This window comes from Peromyscus maniculatus, chromosome 10 (assembly GCF_049852395.1).
Source record: "Peromyscus maniculatus bairdii isolate BWxNUB_F1_BW_parent chromosome 10, HU_Pman_BW_mat_3.1, whole genome shotgun sequence".
Taxonomy (NCBI): Eukaryota; Metazoa; Chordata; class Mammalia; order Rodentia; family Cricetidae; genus Peromyscus; species Peromyscus maniculatus.
In genome coordinates this window covers 12,885,571-12,905,755 of record NC_134861.1, presented here as the reverse complement: position 1 = coordinate 12,905,755, position 20,185 = coordinate 12,885,571, and the positions used below count along the sequence as shown (strand labels likewise).

The 20,185-nt window shown below is 39.3% G+C and overlaps 1 protein-coding gene across 2 annotated transcripts in view; it reads right to left on the bottom strand.

Annotated features, from left to right (window-relative positions):
* Positions 1 to 345: 345 nt before the first annotated feature.
* Positions 346 to 20,185, bottom strand: part of Abca13 (ATP binding cassette subfamily A member 13) — a 432,541-nt gene continuing 412,701 nt past the window's right edge. For both annotated transcript variants that reach the window (XM_076545963.1, XM_076545964.1), the window contains 3 exons: positions 5,169 to 5,274; positions 2,949 to 3,086; positions 346 to 1,924 (listed from right to left, as the gene is read on the bottom strand). In XM_076545963.1, coding sequence (XP_076402078.1) covers positions 1,826 to 1,924; positions 2,949 to 3,086; positions 5,169 to 5,274 — 343 coding nt within the window. In that variant the 3' untranslated portion in view covers positions 346 to 1,825. The remainder of the gene's footprint in view (positions 1,925 to 2,948; positions 3,087 to 5,168; positions 5,275 to 20,185) is intronic.

Below are 20,185 nucleotides of genomic sequence, written 5' to 3'. Positions count from 1 at the left end.
CTAAAGGCAGTGGCATTTTCAACATTAGCATAAGATGTGACCTTTGTGTCTAGTCTTCTGGGATGTGCCACTGTAGCATGTTGGGCTTCCTTTTCTTCCTGCTCATTGTTCAAAGGCATACCTTGAAGCATAAACTTCAAGAATGACAGCAGTTCAAAGACAGAAAAGAACCCCTAAGAGGAGGACATTGCAGAGCAAAACTCAATTAAATTTTAACCTTTCAAACTGTAAAAGATGTGGAGTTGTTCCATTTCCTCCTTACCCAAATTAAATTGGATCCCCAAAGACACAAATAAAGATGCAAGGAATACATTGGCACAGACACAACGACTTTCAAGACCCAGGTTAAATTATGGCACATCTCATTTATTCACTACAGTATAAATATATTCATGTTTCACAAATTGGTATTTATTGATTCAACAACAGAAAAGGCTATGTCTTTCATTTTCACAATGGAATATGTCAGAATAGGAGGAAAGGAAAATCATAAAGTCCTAAATTGTAATTTCTTTACCAAAAAGCATCATTTTTGAAATTGATACTTGAAAATCAAAACCAATGACATCAAAGCTGCCCATGATGGGATTAATCCTTACTATTAAAATATCTCAGATATAAATTACATCCAGAAAAAACAGGTTTAATGAAGTCCTGGTATAGAAAAGAAATGCCACAATGAAGGGCATTCTGTATAGCACAGCTATTATCATCCAATGCTAATGTTGGCTAAAGCCAAATTCTGCAATGAAATTAATGTGTTTCATCATTGAGGTTTAGAAAAATGTTGTTAGAAAATGTTCAACAGTATCTGAGTGGAAATACATTCAGTAGTAGACACATTGATTTTACACATTTTATTAACTGTAAGATGTTATTTATTATTTCAATAGAGCCTGTGGGAGCCCTATCTTTGAGGGCAGCAATTCTGAGAGTGACATTTTTTAGAGAACTTTTGATAAATACTGAAAGCTCCATGTTCTGTTACTATGAGCTGTGTATGATCCTTCTAGGACTAAATTTTGCCTGGGGCCACTGGCTGCCAACTTGAATTGTGCATGCTTAAACCAGAGTTTGGCCAGAGCCCAGGGATTTGAGATTCTCTCTCTCAGAGATGAGGCCTGAGAACATGAGTTTCCACCAAGCTCCAGGTGAGGCTAATGCTGTCAACACGGAACCCTCCATATTTCAAATCAACAGGCTTAGAATTTTAAGACAATTAGTCATCCAAATCACACAGTCTACATGTATTTCCTTCTATAACCATACAAAATTAGTGTGGGATATTCCACTAAGCATGTTATAAATGAAAAGTGTCTTCAGTTTTGCTGGTGATTTGATATAAAGCATATGGCAGTTTCTTCATGTGACACCATATTGTCGTTTAGTTTTTGGGGAAAAGTTTGTGTGTAAATTGCCAGGTGTTTATTTAAAACTGTGAAAAGATTAAAAAAAATGATTCCTGATAATTGCTTCCTACTCAAATGAGCTAGGGACTCAATCTATTTAAAAAGAAAAATACAGTATGTGGCTTGGGTGGTCTAGTGTGACTCTCTTGACTCCTGAACTTCTTTGTTTGGATTCTGCCAGTTCATCACTGTGTTTGACACAGAGAAGCTGTCACCCACCAGGCTAGACAATCAGAGGAAAACAATCTCAAGGAGTCTACATTGGAGAAAGATCTTGCAGTTTGTTGGTTATTAACAAGGAAAGAGTTTTGAATTAGAAGTTAAAGAAGAGAATGCATGACTGCCTGAGCATTTCTTCCCAATCCTCAGCTGTGCCTTTGATGAACTGTCATGAAGGACAGGCTTACTCCTCCTGCCTAGACACGTGAGTGGTACAGATGGTGACCATCAGTGGACGGTGAATCAACAGGAAAGTTTGGAATTTGTAGCTGTTCGGTGGCAAAATTAACAAACACCTGAAAGAATTAATGAAAACAGTTACTAGTTCATGAGAACATTGGACCTTTGGTATTGATTATTATAAAAGAAAACATTGTCCAACCATCCAAAAAAATAACAAAAGGCCAAGAGGACCAAGAACTCTGCTGTGAGACTATGCATTCCAGATATGGAAGGAAAGTTACATTCATGAAATCTCAACAATATGGCAGCCTAAACAAGACCTGAAAAATGACTGACATGCCAACATAGATGGGTAATATCTCACAAGGCCCCACCCCTAGAGAAAGAACTATAGGCAATCAATGCCTATCAAGAGAGGGAGAATCAGTCTTACCAAGCAGGGAGACCCGTAATTGGTGGATATTGGTTATCAAGTATTCAGCTCTAAAACCATTCACATGCAAACAAAACTAAATGGACTCAGCGGAATGAATATATACATTTATACACATGCATATGTAATAATATTAATGCATTTGAGAGAAAGCAGGAAGAGGTACATGGGAGTGCTTGGAGGAAGAAAATGAAGGAGGCAGGAATGATGTCATTATACTTTAATTACAAATAAAATGAAAAGGTAGACATTGTGCCTTTTTACTACCCTAATCCATTGAGCAGTCAGTTCCAGGAATAAAGACTAAGTCACCTGGAAAGTGTCAATACCTTGTAGTTCCAATAACTTTACATTTCTGGTGCTCTCAGGACAACAAGCCCTTAATTTCCTCAGATGTAGCTATTGTTCTACTGCAGAATCAAATCTATCACTTGGGATTGAATAAGTTAGAAAAGGGAAGTTTAACAGAAGGGACCGTCCCCGGCCTCCATGAGCAAATGAAAGCTCTGTGCATTGGATGAAGCATATCTGATAGACAAGCTTTCTAACTTTCACCATCCTCACTAGGCTTTTGGAAAACTGAGTATGGTTAATTAAAAGAAGTGGTGTGCTGAAGAAGCAATCTAACTGTTTTTTAAGTTGGCTGGATAAGGTCTGATAATTATATACAAGAATAGCATGTGGCGTTGTTCCAGGTGGCATACCTGCTCCAGAGTGGTCTGGCTGATGGAGTAATGCTTGATATTCAGGATGCTCTTGTTGTTCTCCAGAACTTTGAACAAGTCGGCTAGACACTCCCAACTTTTTTGTACATGATATTCCAGCAAATTAAGGCGCTGCCCCTACGAGTCAGAAAATATGAGGAGTCAGGAATAGATATCACTGAACAAACTTATTTACACTACATTTCATTGTAAATAAATTCAAATGTGTTTTTAGAGCCACATGTGTTGACTACTGGTGATGTGTGTAGGTTAATGTTGGGAGTCACTAATGAACACTTATTGCTGACTGTTCACCCTGAGGCTCATTAGAGAAGTAGCATTCACTTGGATTGAGATTATGGCCTGCCCCACTCTGTCCTACCATGTCATAAGCATTAGGATAGGCTTAAATGGCCAGAAGTCACCTCTAGATGCCCCAGAAAGAGGCGGTGAACATAGCTTAATGGAAATATCTGAGGGTTCCCCGAACTTCACAAGCATCATGGAATTCTTGGGCCCCAGTTTTCTTCTGCATTAGCTGAGCTGTTTTTGGCAAGAAATTTACTCACTCCGATTCTTGTTTTCATGCTTCCCCATAGAGATAAGGACATTTGTTTTTACCATGTCTTTTAGAATGGTACTGGGACACAAATGATAGTGTCTCACAGGCTATTTGTTAAAGTGAATAAAAGAATGGCTACTTAATGCCTATTACTTTTTAGAAGCTACGATATGTAAGAATAACTGTTGTCTAAAAATTTACAACCAAGGCTGGAGAGATGGCTCAGTGGTTAAGGGCATGGACTGCTCTTCTAGAGGACCTGGGTTCAATTCCCAGTACCCACATGGGAGCTCACCACATTCTGTAGCTCCAGTTCCAGAGGACACAATTCCCTCTTCTGACCTCTGGAAATAGGAGGACTGCCCGTGTCTGGTGCACAGACACTCACACAGGCAAAATACTGATACACATTAAATAGAAGTAAATGAACCTCAGAAAATAATTATAAGCAAGTATAGTGGCCCTCAACTCTAAGCTCATGCTTGGGAAGCTGAGGGATGAGGGCTAGTCCACATGCAGGTCTAACTTTAGCTGGATAGTCAGTTTCAGACTAGTCAGGCTGCATAGCATGATTATGCAAAACATGCAAACAATAAACAAGAAAGACAAAAAAGAAAAGAAAGAACTGTCCTGAGTGCTTTCAAAACTTCAATGTGTAGACGAACAACCTAATTACCTTGTCAAAATGTCAATTCAGACTCAGTGGGTTGGAGCCTGCCATTCTGTGTGCCTGAAGGATATCATCTATTGAAGATACTCCTGGCCCATGTACCATACTTGGTCACATCAGTGTCAACGATTATAGTTCCAAGCATATAGTTCTTTTCATTTAAAAAAAATGTGGAAATTTCCAAGCTTATAGAATGTGAAAATTATCAAGCTTATAAACCCCGAGGCAAATACATAGAAGAAACTGACTTCTGAAATCCTCCAAGCAAATGAAACAAGCTACGCAATGGAACTGGAAGCAGGTTAAAAGGGGAGAGCATGTGTGAGCATAGTCTTCTCTGGGCTGTTCAATAAGTGGCCAAGCAGCTCTGTCATCCATCAGAGTAACTGAGCAATGTCCACCATCCAGGTTCATTTTGGTTGAAACATGGCCAATAATTCACAAAGAAGCAAAAAAGACCATAGGTCTGTCTTTTGGCAGTACAAAATAAAACAGAAAAATGACTAATAATATATAATATGCTGTTGGCTAAAAACAGTAACACAGGCTATTAGGATTACCTCCACATGTAGCTGATTCATCCCACTTGAAACATCCCCTCCTGGAGGGAGGGTAAACTCATAAGAAAAGAAACCTAGAAAACTCAGAAGGCCCAGGAAAAAAAATCACAAAATTCATGAAGGCCTTTCCCAAGGTTATTAAAGCAGAAAATAATCACAGGAAGGAGAGGACTCTCTCCACTAGAGCTGCCATCAAGTGAAGAGAATACCAGGGGTGCAGTTTAGGTAAATAGTCACTCATCCTGGAGCTGGTTATTCAGTGATACCACTGCCCTTGAGTAGTTCATACTCCTATAAGTAACCCCAATAAACTCACTGGTTCACTGAACTAGTCCTAAGGGTTATCCTTCTTTAGCTTGTCATCAATGCCTTGTCTTGGATGAATAGACATCTGTTCTTGAATTCTTTTGAGAAGTCACATAACGTACCTTAAATTGGATTCCTGGAAAATGGAGCTTCAAGCAGTCAGAAACGGCATTAGGTTGACTTCCTTCTTTCTGGAGCCAAACTTTGACTGTATATCCATCACCAAACCTGAGTCAAAAAAGGGAGGGTAGTATTACACATCTGTTATTATTGATTTACACTGATGGTGTTTTAAAGCAATTTGTACAGACCTAGAGAGTGTTAGTAACTACTTTAAATTGCCGGGGTATTTGGATTCTCAAATACATAATATGGAGGGTTTAACTTTAAGTCCGTTGTACACTTGCTGTCACTTGTTTACATTGACAGAGACATTGGCTAAACTTTAAAAACAAATCAGCAACTCCAGAAATCAACACATAGTCGATAAAAAGAGCTAAGGTGAAAACGCAAATCATGAAGGCAGAGTGCTGAGTTAGAGGAAGTCAGAGGTTGCCCTGGAGACCAGCCTGGGAAGCACATTTCTACATTTGTTGCTTCAAGGCCTGCAATGATTAAAATGTAGCTGGGAGAAGATGAAAAGGAATACAGAAGCAACTTAAGGACTTTTTTGTCTATTATGTAAAAACATCATTTTACAGTTTTAAGTCAGCCTCAGTGGAGAATCTTAATAACCCATTGAATCCAATTTGTGTTGCCAATATAGCTCTGGGTGTGGGGTCAATGACTGGAGCTTGGTCTGCAAGAAAACTGACTCTCCATCCTACAGAAGCCATCATTTAGTGTGGAGACTTAAAAACTCATTTTCCCTCCCTGATAAAATGTTTATTGGCTTGGTCTTATGCAGGTCTTATGAAGGGCACCATAGCTGCTGTGAGTTCATCGTGCAGTTGTCTAGTCATGTTCGGAAGATGCGGGTTCACTCCAGTCTTCCTCCCTTTTGTGATGCTCCCTGGGCTTTGGGGAGGTTGATAGAGATGTCCCATTTGTGGATGAGCCCTCCATTGATACATATCCTTGGTACTTGAGTGAGTTATGATTCTTCACCAACCACTGTCCACTGCACAAAGAATCTTCTTTGTTGAGTTCTGAGAGAAGCACTAATCCATTGCCACTAATCCTATTTAGAAGGCAGTTTGATACTATGTCATTTAGTAGAATACTAGTAGGCAATTGTGCCCAGAGCATATGAGCTCCCTAATCATGGTTTCTTAGTCAGAAGTTATAGAACCAGACACAATTTTTCCTTTGTGGAGCATACCTTATATCCAAAAAGAAAGCAGTTGATTGGCCTTATAATATTCCTGCCATTATTTGCACCCATGGGTCTATCTTGCTTCAGTGGTCATTACTGTAGTTGACAGGGCTCACAGCTGGGTAAGTCTGTTGATGATCTATAGTGATATTTTATTTGTACTAGAATGTGATTTGTATGTTAATAAATAAAGTTGCCCAGGGGTCGGAGCTATTAGAGCCATAGCAAAACCTGGGTAGTAGTGGTGCACGCCTTTAATCCCAGCACTTGGAAGGCAGAGCTAGGTAGATCTCTGTGTGTTCAAGGATACAGCCAGCATTGGAGACACACACCTTTAGTCTCAATACCAACCATAGAAGACCTGGAGGTCTGTACAGACAGGCAGTGTCGAGGCAGTCATGTGGTTGGGTTTACAACCAATGAGAAGGCAGAACAGAAAGTCTATATAAAGACAAAAACACAGGAAGTAGGTCTCTTGGCTGAAGAGGCTAGCTGCAGCAGATGGGTAAGGCTCTTAGCTCTGATCTCTTGGCTTTCTTCTTTGCATTGGTTCTATGTTTCTTATTTAATAAGACAGTTGGCTACATCTACAATGATCTTTTTTCCTCAGATGCCCGAACAGCACTTTCCACTGCTATGAGATCTCGCAAGGAGGGAGGAAGCTTCTTGGTGAGCACCAACCTTATTGCTCCATAACACATGACCAATGTGTGTGGTGTTTTCAGCAATAGGGTCTTACCATAAAATTCTGGTAGTCAAGCAAAAGCAAAGGCCATAGCCTACTACATTGTCTTAGGGGGGAGGTTATATCTTATGCTATAGCTTAATCCCAGGTATTAGGAATTAAACAGCATTTCTGATCAGTAAAAAACAAAGACCTGAATGGGCCATGATTAATCAAAATATTGTTGCTTTATAAGATTTTTTTGTTAATATTACTTATTATTATTATTATTATTATTATTATTATTATTATTATTACTATTATTATTGTGTGAAGTGGATGAGTGACACATGCCACGGCTCATCTGTAGAGATCAGAGGTCAACTTTGTGAAGTGAATTCTCTCATTCTATTTTTATGTGGGTTCCAGGGACAAAACTCAGACTGGCAGATTTGCACAGCGAGTACCTTTACCTGCTCAGCTACCTTTGCAGCCTGATTATTTAAATGTGTGTTTGTTCTGGGTATTGGTATATCAATTTCAAGCACTGAATATGGTATCTAGCACTAACTAGCATATTACTTCAAGCCAAAAAAAAGTGATTAGCTTAAAGAAAGAAAATATGGTAAGTCCAATTCCTATGATTGATCATCATTTACTTACAAAGCACCACTAGAGGGAAATGGACATTTAAGTAAATTTCCTGTGGTAAGCCTGACCATAATATGTTTATGCTTTATAGCTTGAATCTATGTGATAAGGACAGATGGCTTAAGATTACAAGGACTTGTTAGAGGGACACAGATAACCCTTGTGAGTTTCCCCTGAGACCTGGGTCCAGGGTTCTGTCATCCTGTCTGTTGCCTTGACTTCAGATATACATTGTTAAAATAACACGATCCATTTGAGAGCACCCAACTGAGTTCTTGCCTGCCTTTCCTTCAAGAGTGGAGTAGGAAGACATCAAACAGTGCAAATTGGAGGGGTACTTTGTTGTCAATTCAGGATTGATAATCTTTAAGGGTAAAACTGATTGTCCTATGGGATTAAAATGAAACAAATTTACACCCTTGATAGCAGCAGAACTATAACCTAGAGCCATTATATCACAGCCATTGTAGTTGTGTAAAAATAAGTGTAGACTTTTGGTAACTAGGACAGGAGTAATTCCCTCCACCTGTATAATCAATGGGAGGCTGGCTCCAGTGAGCTCCCTGATAGAGTAGAAGTCTCAGGAGCAGAGAACTAGGGAATCCTTTTCAGGTCTCCAAGGAATCTTGTGGAAGTAGCTTCAGAGGAGTGTGCCCTGCTGGAGCTGAGAGATTGGCTCTGAAATTTTGTTGTCTTCTTCTAATGGAATTTTGAAATCCATGTTGAAAGCATGTTGAAGCCTGAGAATGGTCAAATATGTTGAGGACCATCTGTATCCTTAATTTCTGAATCTCTGATGATATCCAGCATATAAAGTTTTATCAAAAAGCTACCGCCAGGTCCGAGTGCTATGGTGGTCTTTGCAGGCTACTGTCTGCTGCTTTTCATGTCACGTGCTTGGGGTTTTGGCTGTCGAAAGTGGGACATTTATACAGTCAAAGTTTTGTTTAGTTAGTTGGGCTGTTACTGCTGCATTGACAGCAGTCTGCTTTTTTTCCTTAAGGCTTGAGTTCCACCCATAAGAGAGCTCTGCAGTAAGTGGGAAGCTTTGCATCTAGAACTATTCTTACCACTATTGACCACAGCCTCCATCCTTTCAGGCTGACAGCTTCTCATTTACACATGACTAAGATGCGAGAGGGCACTAATAAATACATATGAACCTTTGCTGTGGTTCTGTATGCTGTGAATGTATTGCTCTGATTGGTTGATAAATAAAATGCTGATTGGCCAGTAGCCAGGCAGGAAGTATAGGTTGGACAAGGAGAGAGGAGAATTCTGGGAAGTGAAAAGCTGAGTCAGGAGACACTGCCAGCCGCTGCCGCCATGAGAAGTAAGATGTAAAGTATGGGTAAGCCACGAGCCATGAGGCAACTTATAGATTAATAGAAATGGGTTTATTTATGATATAAGAACTAGATAGCAAGAAGCCTGAGCCACTAGGCCAAACAGTTTAAACAATATAAGCATCTGTGTGTTTATTTGTGTCTGAGTAGCTGCAGGCCCAGGCAGGACTGGAGATAACTCCAGCTACAAACCTAGACAAAGATGAACTACCTACCATTTCTATTCAGCCTTCTCTAGAAATCATACACTAGGTCCATACAGAGGATCCATCTCAATGGCTATCCTGCTCCACAGAAACAGGAACAAGAGGCTGGGTGCTTATTGACACTGGCTACTGAAACCATCTTCACTAAGACTCCAGAGTGGGTGGACATTTCCATACTTCAAGCAAGAAAGGCATAAGCCCAGATGGTTGAAGGGACTTCCCAAGGTCAAAAGATAGGACACTGGAGCTTTGAAGCATCTCCATCAAGTAGGCTCCCAGCTGTGAGTCCTGGTGGAAGAACACTGTGTGGCAATATGTTCCTAGCTACTCTGATACCATTATGAAGAGCTTATGACAAAGATGCTGGATCCTCACAGCCTGTATTCCTCCTATAAAATGCCTGACCCTAGAAAGCTGAGTGAAATTTCTAAGCTCAGCTGTCACATCTAGAGATGAGGCTAAGAAGAGACACTGCCTAATAAGGTTGTTGAAGGACAGAATTAATTCATCCTTGTGAGTCATTTGGAACAGCTCTTGGCACTGTGTAAATAAGTAAATAAATAAAGAGTGTAATTTTTGCTCTGTGCAGGATTTCGCCAGAATGGAGCATCATTCTATTTGATATTGAGAAGCCCACAGTTTATTTGGAAAAGTTCCATGAACACAGACAAGACAATGTAAACACAGATTGTAAGCTGGTGTGTGTAGGGGGTAGTGAGTGGGAAGAGAACCTCATGGCAACTTTCATTGCCAATGTAGTTTGCAGTCTTTATGGGCATATTTTGTTAATGTATTTTGAAAAATTCATGCTAAACTCCAGAAATTGCCTGATAAATTCTCTAAAAGCACATATGCATATTCATATTTTAAATTCTTTCAAAGTTACATTGCATTTGAAGTAACATTCTTCTAGCTTTGTTAGCAAGAAATAGAAGAAAGAAAACATTTAGTTCTTAGAAAAAAAATGTTTTCAAGGGAATATATCCCTTTAATAGGTAGGCAATATTCATGAATTTCTCGAGATCAGTCAGCAATACTTTGTAGACATAAAATTATAAAAGCATGTATATTTAACAATTAATAAAATCTTTATAAATCATTAAATTAATTTATGACATATCTAATTTTGGTATTTAATTTAGGTTTACTTTCTCGTTTCTGTCTCAGTGTACCAATGATCTAAACTCCCCAGAGCACTTATTTTATTGCTAAATAAAAGACTAAAAGGTTTCAGCATAGCCAATGAGTCACAGGTTGATAAAAACACTTATTGACCCAACACTCGAAGATTATCCAGTATGCACCATCATTTGTATAGCAGCAATCACATAAAGGTAAATGAACAAGAGTATCGGGAGGCAGAGTTGTCTGTAAAAATACTTTTTGATACATTTCTTATTCATAATTATATGTGTAACAAAATAATAAAACAGACGCTTGAGTACCACAGAAACAAATGGAACATCAAGTATATACGCTAAAAGGTACTTATGAGTAAGCACATATTGAAGCTGAAATGACCTCTCCAGACAAAGCCCTGGACTTTTACAATTCTTGGCTCCAGACTCCACTTCTAAAAATATGTTACCCTATAATTAAAATTAAATGGTTCATGAAAATAGGTTAATTTTATTCTCAACTATTAAAATATATTTCCACAATGAATTGTAAGTAGGAAAAATGCTTATTATTACATGAATTATAAAATGTAAAATTATAGACTCAATAGAATATCAATTGTGTAAACATACCTATAAAAAATTTCAAACACAATGCTAGAATATTAGTTGAACATTCTATGACTGTTATTTCTTTACCTACTTTTGAACATTAGAGAGCTCACATCACCATCATAATTATAAAGAAATACACATGGTTTCTAAAAATACAAAGGAAGTATTCTGATGTACCAAGTTCTGCAAGTGCATTGCCATTCTGGTTTTTAAGTGTGCTTTCTAAAATTTATAGGCATAAAACTTCTAGACATAGAAACTAATATTTGAGTTAAAATAATAAAAGTATTATAAAAGTGAAATATCCTTTTAATATTCTTTTTAGATGTCTCTTTATACACAATTGAGTTTCATCATTTGATTCATAAGGAATCACACACACACACAGATGCCTCTTGATATGTTTTTTTCCAATAAACAAATGGAATATGAAATATATTTTTAAAAAGTATGCTTCATAATAGAATATGAATCATTCTATTGAACAGGGGGCACTGTGATCCTAGGGTCTTACATGAATTCCCATCAGGCATGTGTATCACAGTATTCCCAGGAGATATAGGGGCACAGATGCTTCAGATCAAGGCATCTGATTTACCACTTTCTTGTCTCACTACCCAACATCCTATTCATTTGTGTCTATGCAATATGCCAACTTTCAGTGATCTCCCTTCAGTACTTGATTTGTAATTGTTTACCTTTAGGATACATAAAGCAATGACAGAGAAGACAGAGTAGAGAGTGACTCTAAGGAAAGGTGGCAAAATATTGGGCAGGTAACAAATATATAGGTGGCTATGTGATATGAGGCTTGTATATCTGTAAAAACTCCCTCAACATTATATCAGTCCTATATGACTCTTTGGGGTTGTCTGAATAAAAATGTTCCTCATGAGCTCATGTACTTGAATGTTTGATTCCTTAGTTGGTGGGCTATTTTGGGAAGGATTATGAGATGTGGCCTTCTGGAGGAATTGTGTTACTTGGTTTCAAAAGTCCATGCTAGGCCCAATTTCTCTCTTCTTTCTCCTACTTGTGGATCAGATGTTAGCTCTCAGCTACTGCTCCAGTACCATGCATGTCTGCCTTAATGAACCCTGCCAGGATGGTCAATAACACTCACCCTTTGAAACTGTAAGGAAGCCCACAAATTAAATGCTTTCCTTTGTAAGTTGCCTTGGCCATAGTGTCCCTTAACAGTACTAGAACAGTATCTAAGACAGTCTTCTTCTAGAGAGAGAAGGAACCAGTAGAGAGGACAGATGATAGTTCTGTCTTCATCTATGCTAAGTGAGGTACCAAGCACACATTATTCCATTTAATTCCCCAGGGTTTTCTATACCACTGTCTCTAGCTCTGCAACACAAACGTGAAATTAAAATCTCATTTGGTGCTAAAGAAATTGTTTAATCTCACACACCTCAAAGGGACTAGAAAGACTCACAGTTTCAACATCCATAAGTTCAACTAAAAGCCCAATATTACAGCACAATGTCTTCCAACAGCTAGCACACCTCTGTTCTTTAAATGGCTATTGTGAAAACAGTGTGTTCATTTCACTCCTCACAGCTACCTGTGTGTTCACTATTGCCTATAGATGGAATATTCTCTTCATAATGTGAATAGTTCTGAGGTCATTCCTTGGTCACTCATCTTATTTTCTGCAGTGCTAGGATAGACTAGAACTCATTCCACAAGCACATCTTTTCATCTTAAGTGTCTTTGTTATTCAACTTTCCTTAAGTTGAGCTTGGAAAACTTCACAATAGTCAAATATACAAACAAAAAGAACTGTAAGAGTTATATATTCAAGGTGTTAACATAAAAGAACCCCTGACAATTATCAAATGATAATGAAACAAAACAAAATGGAGTTTTCCATCTGGCACAGCATTCCTTCTGGGGGGGGTGTCTTTAAAAAGTGTCCCAGAAAGCTTCTGAATTTAAAGACAAGAGGATATGTGTAGACAACAAGGCATCTCAATAAAAGAAAGCTTTAGCTACATTAGCAGGCCTCTCAAAGAAGATTCTCCTGAGCATGTAGAGGATAATGAGCATAATACCCGACAGGTATACCTAAGGGATGGGAGATTTGTTTTGGTTCAGTTCCAGAGAGTGTCCACCCATCATGGCAGAGGAGGCCTGGCAGAACAACCTCGTGGTTTCAGGATCCTATAATGGCAGTTGTTCATATCACACAGACCAAAAAGCAGAGCACAGAACCAGGAGCCAGACTCTAAGCATCAGAGCCCCGCCCTGAGTGGTCTGCTTCTACCAGGCAGGTCCTACCTCCTGAAGACTTCACAGTTTTCCCCATTAGCGCCTTCAACAGAGGAATAAGCATTCAGACTATAAGCAGGTAGGGGGCACTGCAAATTTAAGACACTATAGAGCTATTTTCTAACTACTCTAGCAGGCAAAGATCTAAAATTCAGAGTTTGGGCCAACAGTTTTATGAAGAAATATCAACAGAACCATAGTTGTCACACTCAGGAAACCATGCTAGTTTCAAAGTAGATAGTTTTGACTTAAAAGTTAAGCATCATAGAAATAAGCAACCACTCTGTGATTGGACTTAAAACATTCCGCAAGATGAAACACATACCTTTACCATTACTTGGGCAGGAACCCATGGCTAGACAGGCCATAGGATCCAGGGGAGAACCCACTACTACTAATCTACTAAATGGAGATAGTATTAAACCAACTAGTAAAGATTTATCACTGTATCCATAGATCATTGCATTTCTCGGCCCTCCTCACAGAAGCTTCTATTTGTAGTGGACAGTGATCAACACAGAGACCTACAACTGGCCAAGATTAAGAATAAGAATAAGAGAATAAGAAACTGCAGAATGTGCTGCCCTAAATGGAACACACATCCTGTCCTCACTCCTCCTGAGACTTGGGTTGAGGCCAGAATAGGAAACAAAAAGTGTGGAAGAGCTAGAGGCAGTGGACCCCTGCAAGGAAACAATGTATTTCAGCCAGAGAAGGACAGCTGCACATAGGAAACCACAGAGGTTGTAACAGCAAAATTTGTGCAACAAACACCCCTAGTCATGATGTTATCGGCACCGGTTAACTGCTAGGAGATAGAGGGTTTTCTCTAAGAGCGAAGCCCCAGATAAGCCAACCATGCATCTGTGGGAGATCACACACCCAAGGATATTCAGCAATACAAATTGGTCTTGACGGGTTAAAAAGCAAAACGGAAAAAGGACACAAAGTTAGGTAGGTAGGAAAAATGGAGTGGGTCTGGGAAGAGTTGGGGGTGGAAGGTAAACATGACAAAACACTTTGCATGAAATTCTCAAAAAAAAAAGCTCATAAAAATTTATTAAATGAGACTATTTTGTAGAAAAGAAAATAATTAAAAAGTCAAACTTGGGCTAGGGGTACATCTCAGTACTAGAGCATTTACCTAGTACATACAGGTTGTCAGTGTGATCACTAGCATAACGAACAAACCAAAGATCAAACTCCTGCCCATGCCTGTGGGCTCCCCAGGATGGCTGCTGCTGTCTTCACCTGACTTCCCCCCTCAGTGCCCTCCATGTTGCTCTCAGCAGGACTCTTTTCCTCCACCCTTCCAGTCTGACCTCTTAGTTCTGAATGCAACAAAACTTACCTTGGACCCGGAATGAGGATGTCATTGCCATGTGTAAGACAGAACCATGGGCTTTCCTGCCACTGTCCCTAACTTCCCTGCAGGTGCCTAAGGATCTGATAAGGCACAGAATGTAGGGAATTCTTTGTTAGAATTTTGTATAGTATAATGAAAACAAGATTTTTTTTCTTTATTAAGTGGTCAAATGCAATTCCTTTGTTCTTTTTTTTTCTTCTTCAGAGCAATCTAAGGAGATTATTTGAAAACATGACATCACAGTCAAGTCAGCAGGACAGAAACAGAAGTCCCCTCATCTTCAGTATCACTCAACTTTTGTCCACCTCATGACCACCCATGACATTTTGCTTTTATGGTGGTGAGTTGACAACCTAAGGACTCTGCACCCATCTGACTTGTGTTTTGTGGTATAATATCTGATATTAAAAAGATATCTTTAGAGTTGACAATATTATAAGAATGATTTTTTCATATTTGTTGATATTGAAAAGAAAAAAAGTTTCTTTCACTTTGAAACAGAAAGTTGGCATGTAACACAATGATTACTTATGAAGTTAAAATTCGGACATCATGGTGTCTATTTTAGCGACAGCCAATGACTAAAAAAAATTATAAGTCACTGAAATACCATTCTAATAACTAGGCTAGTACCATTTAACAGAAAACTTCATAATGATATGAAAACAAACAAGCAAACAACCAAATAGGAGCCAATATGATCTTATCATTCTTCAGAGATCTTACAAAACCCCACTGACTCTCAGAAGGACACCATAAGCCTTTGGGTCAAGATGATATCTAGCAGCTCATTTTCTCAAAGCAAAGGAACCAAAACCCTGGTTGTCAAACCACAAACTTCTGTGCTCTGAGATCTGAAAAGATGAGGAATTGAGAAAATTACATCAAGTTGTTTCACACAACAGAAACCAGAAGTTGTTACCAAAAGTTCTCTCATCCATCTATACAGAGGCAACAGAACTCAAAGCAATCACTGTCTTTCAACCTTGTATCTCATAGCCTGTGAATGTGATTAAGAACACACTCCATAGAAAAGCAAGAGTGATCTAATTTCTGGCTTTGTAAGTGATGTCCATAGAGACTCCAAGAGCTTTTAGTGGGTCAGACCTTAGAAGAAAATGCCATCATTGGGGTGGGGAGCCTTAAGGTCAGCACCTATACCCGCACAGACACCATCGGTGCAGAGATGGGAGCTACAAGGGTCTGCCATCTCCTGTAAAAGAGTAATGTTCTTCAGAAGTTTGGGGAGCCAGGTACTTTATTCCACTTTTCTGTGGTTGTAAGCTTGTATTAACACATAGTCTTTTTAGGAGTTTGGCTTAGGGCACTTTTTGAGCTCAGTTTCAGAGGTGTAATTGCTAACCTTTTTAACATGAGATTCTGTGTAAACAATTTTAATCACTTCTAAAAAATGATATAATGACATAAATGAATACATGTCTAAGCAGGCAAGAATTGCTTTAAGGAGTAACCTGTATCTGGTGCTGAAGAAATGCTCTGATAAGGCAGACTCTGGGAAAGCTTCTGGCCCATGTGTGGTGGGAATTTTCCAATGAGGCATGAAGATAAGGATGCTATATCATCAGTCAGTCACCAAGACAGAAAGGAACCACACATGTCAGGGCCAAGTAGATGAAAAGCCCAGATCTCTCCAATCACTTTATCCTTCCATACCAGATTAAAAAACAGCAGCAAAGGGGGCTGGAGAGATGGCTTAGCAGTTAAAAGCACTGGCTGCTCTTCCAAAGCACCCAGGTTCAATTCACAGCATCCATATGTCTATTCACAGCTATCTGAAACTCCAGTTTCAGGGGATCTGGCATCCTCACACAGGCATACATACAGGCAAAAACCCAACGTACATAAAAAATAAATAAATCTTTTTTTGTTTTGTTTGTTTGTTTGTTTGTTTTTCGAGACAGGGTTTCTCTGTGTAGCTTTGGTGCCTCTCCTGGAACTCACTCTGTAGCCCAGGCTGGCATTGAATTCACAGAGATCCGCCTGCCTCTGCCTCCGGAGTGCTGAAATTAAAGGCATGTACCACCACAACCTGGCAATAAATCTTTTTTAAAAAAACAGCAGTAAATTACCAAACTCATGAAATTCTTAACTCACCCAGCTTCTCAGCAGGGAGCACACACTCAAAGCAAGCCTTCCAGGCACAAAGACAGAGCAGCTCAGGCTGACCATCCACCCACCTGTAATGCAGAGGTTCTGGGACAAGAATCCAGGCATGGACCCAGTCACAAATTTCTAAAATCTCCCATGGGAAAAATAGGCATTAGGGGTAGCTGAAGTATGGGGATGAATTATGAAGAGGGTAAATTTTTCCAACATTACTCAGGATACCATCAAGCACCAAATAAAAGGCATGAACTACAAAGAAGAAAGAAAACCAGCTTCTGACTTTGTGGCATGGGGATTTATACTAGATATGAGCAACTCCTTGCTGTCCATGCATATATTTGGGTTAGAGTGACTCCTAGGGTAAAATCTGATGTTTAATAAATGTTCCTTGCCTATATAATGCCACTTAGTCAAGCAAGCATATCTTTCTAAAGAATAAAATACAAAAAAAAAATATTTAGGAGAAAGTAGGGTCAAATTACATCCATCAAATACCTGGCCTGATCATTTGATGGGCATAGTCTCTTTGGGTACAGGTATGATACCAGCATGAAACAGGTGTAGACAAGTGTTTTGGCATATAGCTGGACAAATTTGTAGTAGGAAAGGGTGAATAGCCTGTTATCCATTCTCCAGGAAAGTGGTAAAAATTTGTTTCAAGGGTAACCATTAAAAAGGTGTAGAAATGGTCTTCCTGCACAAAGAAAGAGAAAAAAAAAAGCATTTCAAAATATCTGCTACAAGATAGTGATCAGCAGTAGCCCACCACATTTAAAATAAGACTAATCATTTTCTTCATACTTCCCATCTCAGGGAAAGAAGTTCCATTTCACACTAGTGTGTCCAAGAACTCAGGCTCTTTCATTCCTGGCCTCTAAGATTATTTTCCAAGAAAGGCAACATAAAGCATGTATTACTCTGCCCCTACCTGTCAATGATAACAAGCTGCTGCTAAGTCCAGCTGAGAGGCAGAAGCTTCATTTGTCCACTTGGCCCTACTTCATACAATAGAGACTCTGAATTAGACAAGAGATGTAGAGAATCTATAGAATACCTCTGCCTTTACCTCAACTCAATGTGAGGATTGAAAAACATGCTGAACAACAACCTGGGAAGGTCTGAACCAACAGCCCTCCATCTCCAATGAGCACAAAACTTCTAAAATGGGATGTAACTCTGGAAGAATCATGACATCGTCCCTCATTCCCCCTTTAAGAGATATATCTCGGATATTTTGCCTTGAAGGAAAGGCCATAAAAGAGATAGTTTCTAATCATCCCCAAAGAGCAGACTTCATTTCAACAGTGTATATAAAAGTTCAGAGTAGGGTGATCTTAATAACAGTGGGAGTTATAGTGAAAGGCAAGTGGGAGATTAATAAATCCACCAGAAAAATATAGGGTTACTAGAGGCCATCGAGTTTTTCAGAAAGAACCCAAGCAAGACAACTAGGAAAAAACCATCTATGATCAGGACCAGACTCAAAGACTTATCCTAGGAACCAGTCCACTGAAGGAGCTTCAATTTGATGGGCTTCATCTTTAAAGTAATTTATGTTCACAGTATTGTTACAAATGATAGAGCAGTTATGGGACAATCAGTAGATCATAACAGCTGTGTATAAATAGAATAAATGAGCAGATAAACTCAAAAGTAGTTCGAGATGTATTTCCAGTGCTCCATTAAGCTGCTCATAAATTGCCTGTAATTCCAGCTCCACAAGATCTGATGCCTTCTTCCGTCCTCTGCAGACACCTGCACTCAAGTGCACACACACTCATTCACATAATTAAAAGATAAAATTAAAATCTTTTTAAAAAGATGATATAGAAATGCCAATGTGCATGCAAAATTGCTTAGGAACATCAGGCATGAGAAAAATAGCAATTCAGATCAGATGCCACTTCTCTTTCACTAGGAGAGGTAAAATTTTAAACAATCAGAACACAGCAAGTAACAATGAAGATGGAAAGAAGTCAAAACCTATGCTAGTAACTGGAATTCAAAATGATACAGCCCATCTGGAGAACATCTTGGCTTCACGAATCCACATATAGCCCAGAAATCTCCTCAAACTACATATCGAAAACAACAAAAACCTATCCACACAAAAACTCACAAAAAGAATGCTTATAGCAAAATTATTCCTAAGAGTCAGACACCAGTGAATGTGTGTATTATTCAACCATGAAATGGAACAAATGAATTGTATATGCTATGTCATGGATGAACATATGCTACACGAAAAAAGGTCCTTCGATATATCACACATATATGATTACCAATTCATACCCAGGTTTGTGAAGCCACTTTCTCATACTTCCTGGAGGAAGGAAGAAGGTTTGTGATATTTGGGTGACTAAGGGAAGTTAGAAGAGTCACAGAGATCTTTCCCATGGTTATATAAAGCCATCAAACTTGGCTGAATGGAGGGGAGTCTCAGGTCAGCTAAGCTGCTTATAAACCACACAGGTAAGCTTCAGGAACACAGATTCTTTGTGTGGTCACTGTGCTGGGATCAGCTTTTAGTTAAAACAGCAGCCTTTGAGTACTGCTGCTCCTGTAAGTTAATGGCTCACCTATACTCCCATAAGAAACTCATTGCTTCATCCACTTAGACTTGGGAGAGATTTTTTTCCTAGTTCTATGGCCCTATCAGGCACAAATATGCATTTGTTCACATGTCTTCAAAAAATGTCACACACGTATCAAGAAAAGAAAAATTCTAGATGCTCTGCACACTCATACCAGCTGGACAGGTGAGAGATCTCTGGGATTCCTAAGCCCACTGCACACTTCTGCAGCATTGTTCCCTACAAGTTCTGATATCTTAGAGGTCCTAGGACATTCCCCCTCCTGTGCACACCTCTGTCTTTCTATCTGCTCAACTCAACTCAGCAGGTTAGAAGTACATTCTTACCATGGACTTCCATTCGCCATACCCAACCCAACAGCACAGGTTATAATTCTGAAGACTTCCTGCCTCTAATGCACACTTTTGCTGCTCCATATCCACGTCTCATCTAGGCAGATTAGAGACTTTGGAGACTCCTACTCCCACAACACACTTCTGAGGTGCACTCCTATGTCCCCAGCATAGCTTAATAGATGAGATGTCTTACAAATTCCTGCCTCTAATGCATGCTGCCCATCCACTCCAGAGACAGAGATTAGAGGCCTCGGTGACTCCTCCCCCTGCTCTGCTCTCCCACTGCCCTATACCCAACCTGTCCAGACACATTAGAGGTCTTAGGACTTCCCACCTCCCTTGTACAGTCCCTTGCTCCGTGTTTATGCCTCAAATGGAAAATTTAGAGATTTGAAGAAGTGAAAACCCCACAAGAATACTTGTGTCCTCAGTCCCAAACCATCAAGCCACTTTCGAGGTCTCAGCATCTCCTACTATCTGCACACAATGCCTCTATCATTTTTATATCCTGTGTACACCCCA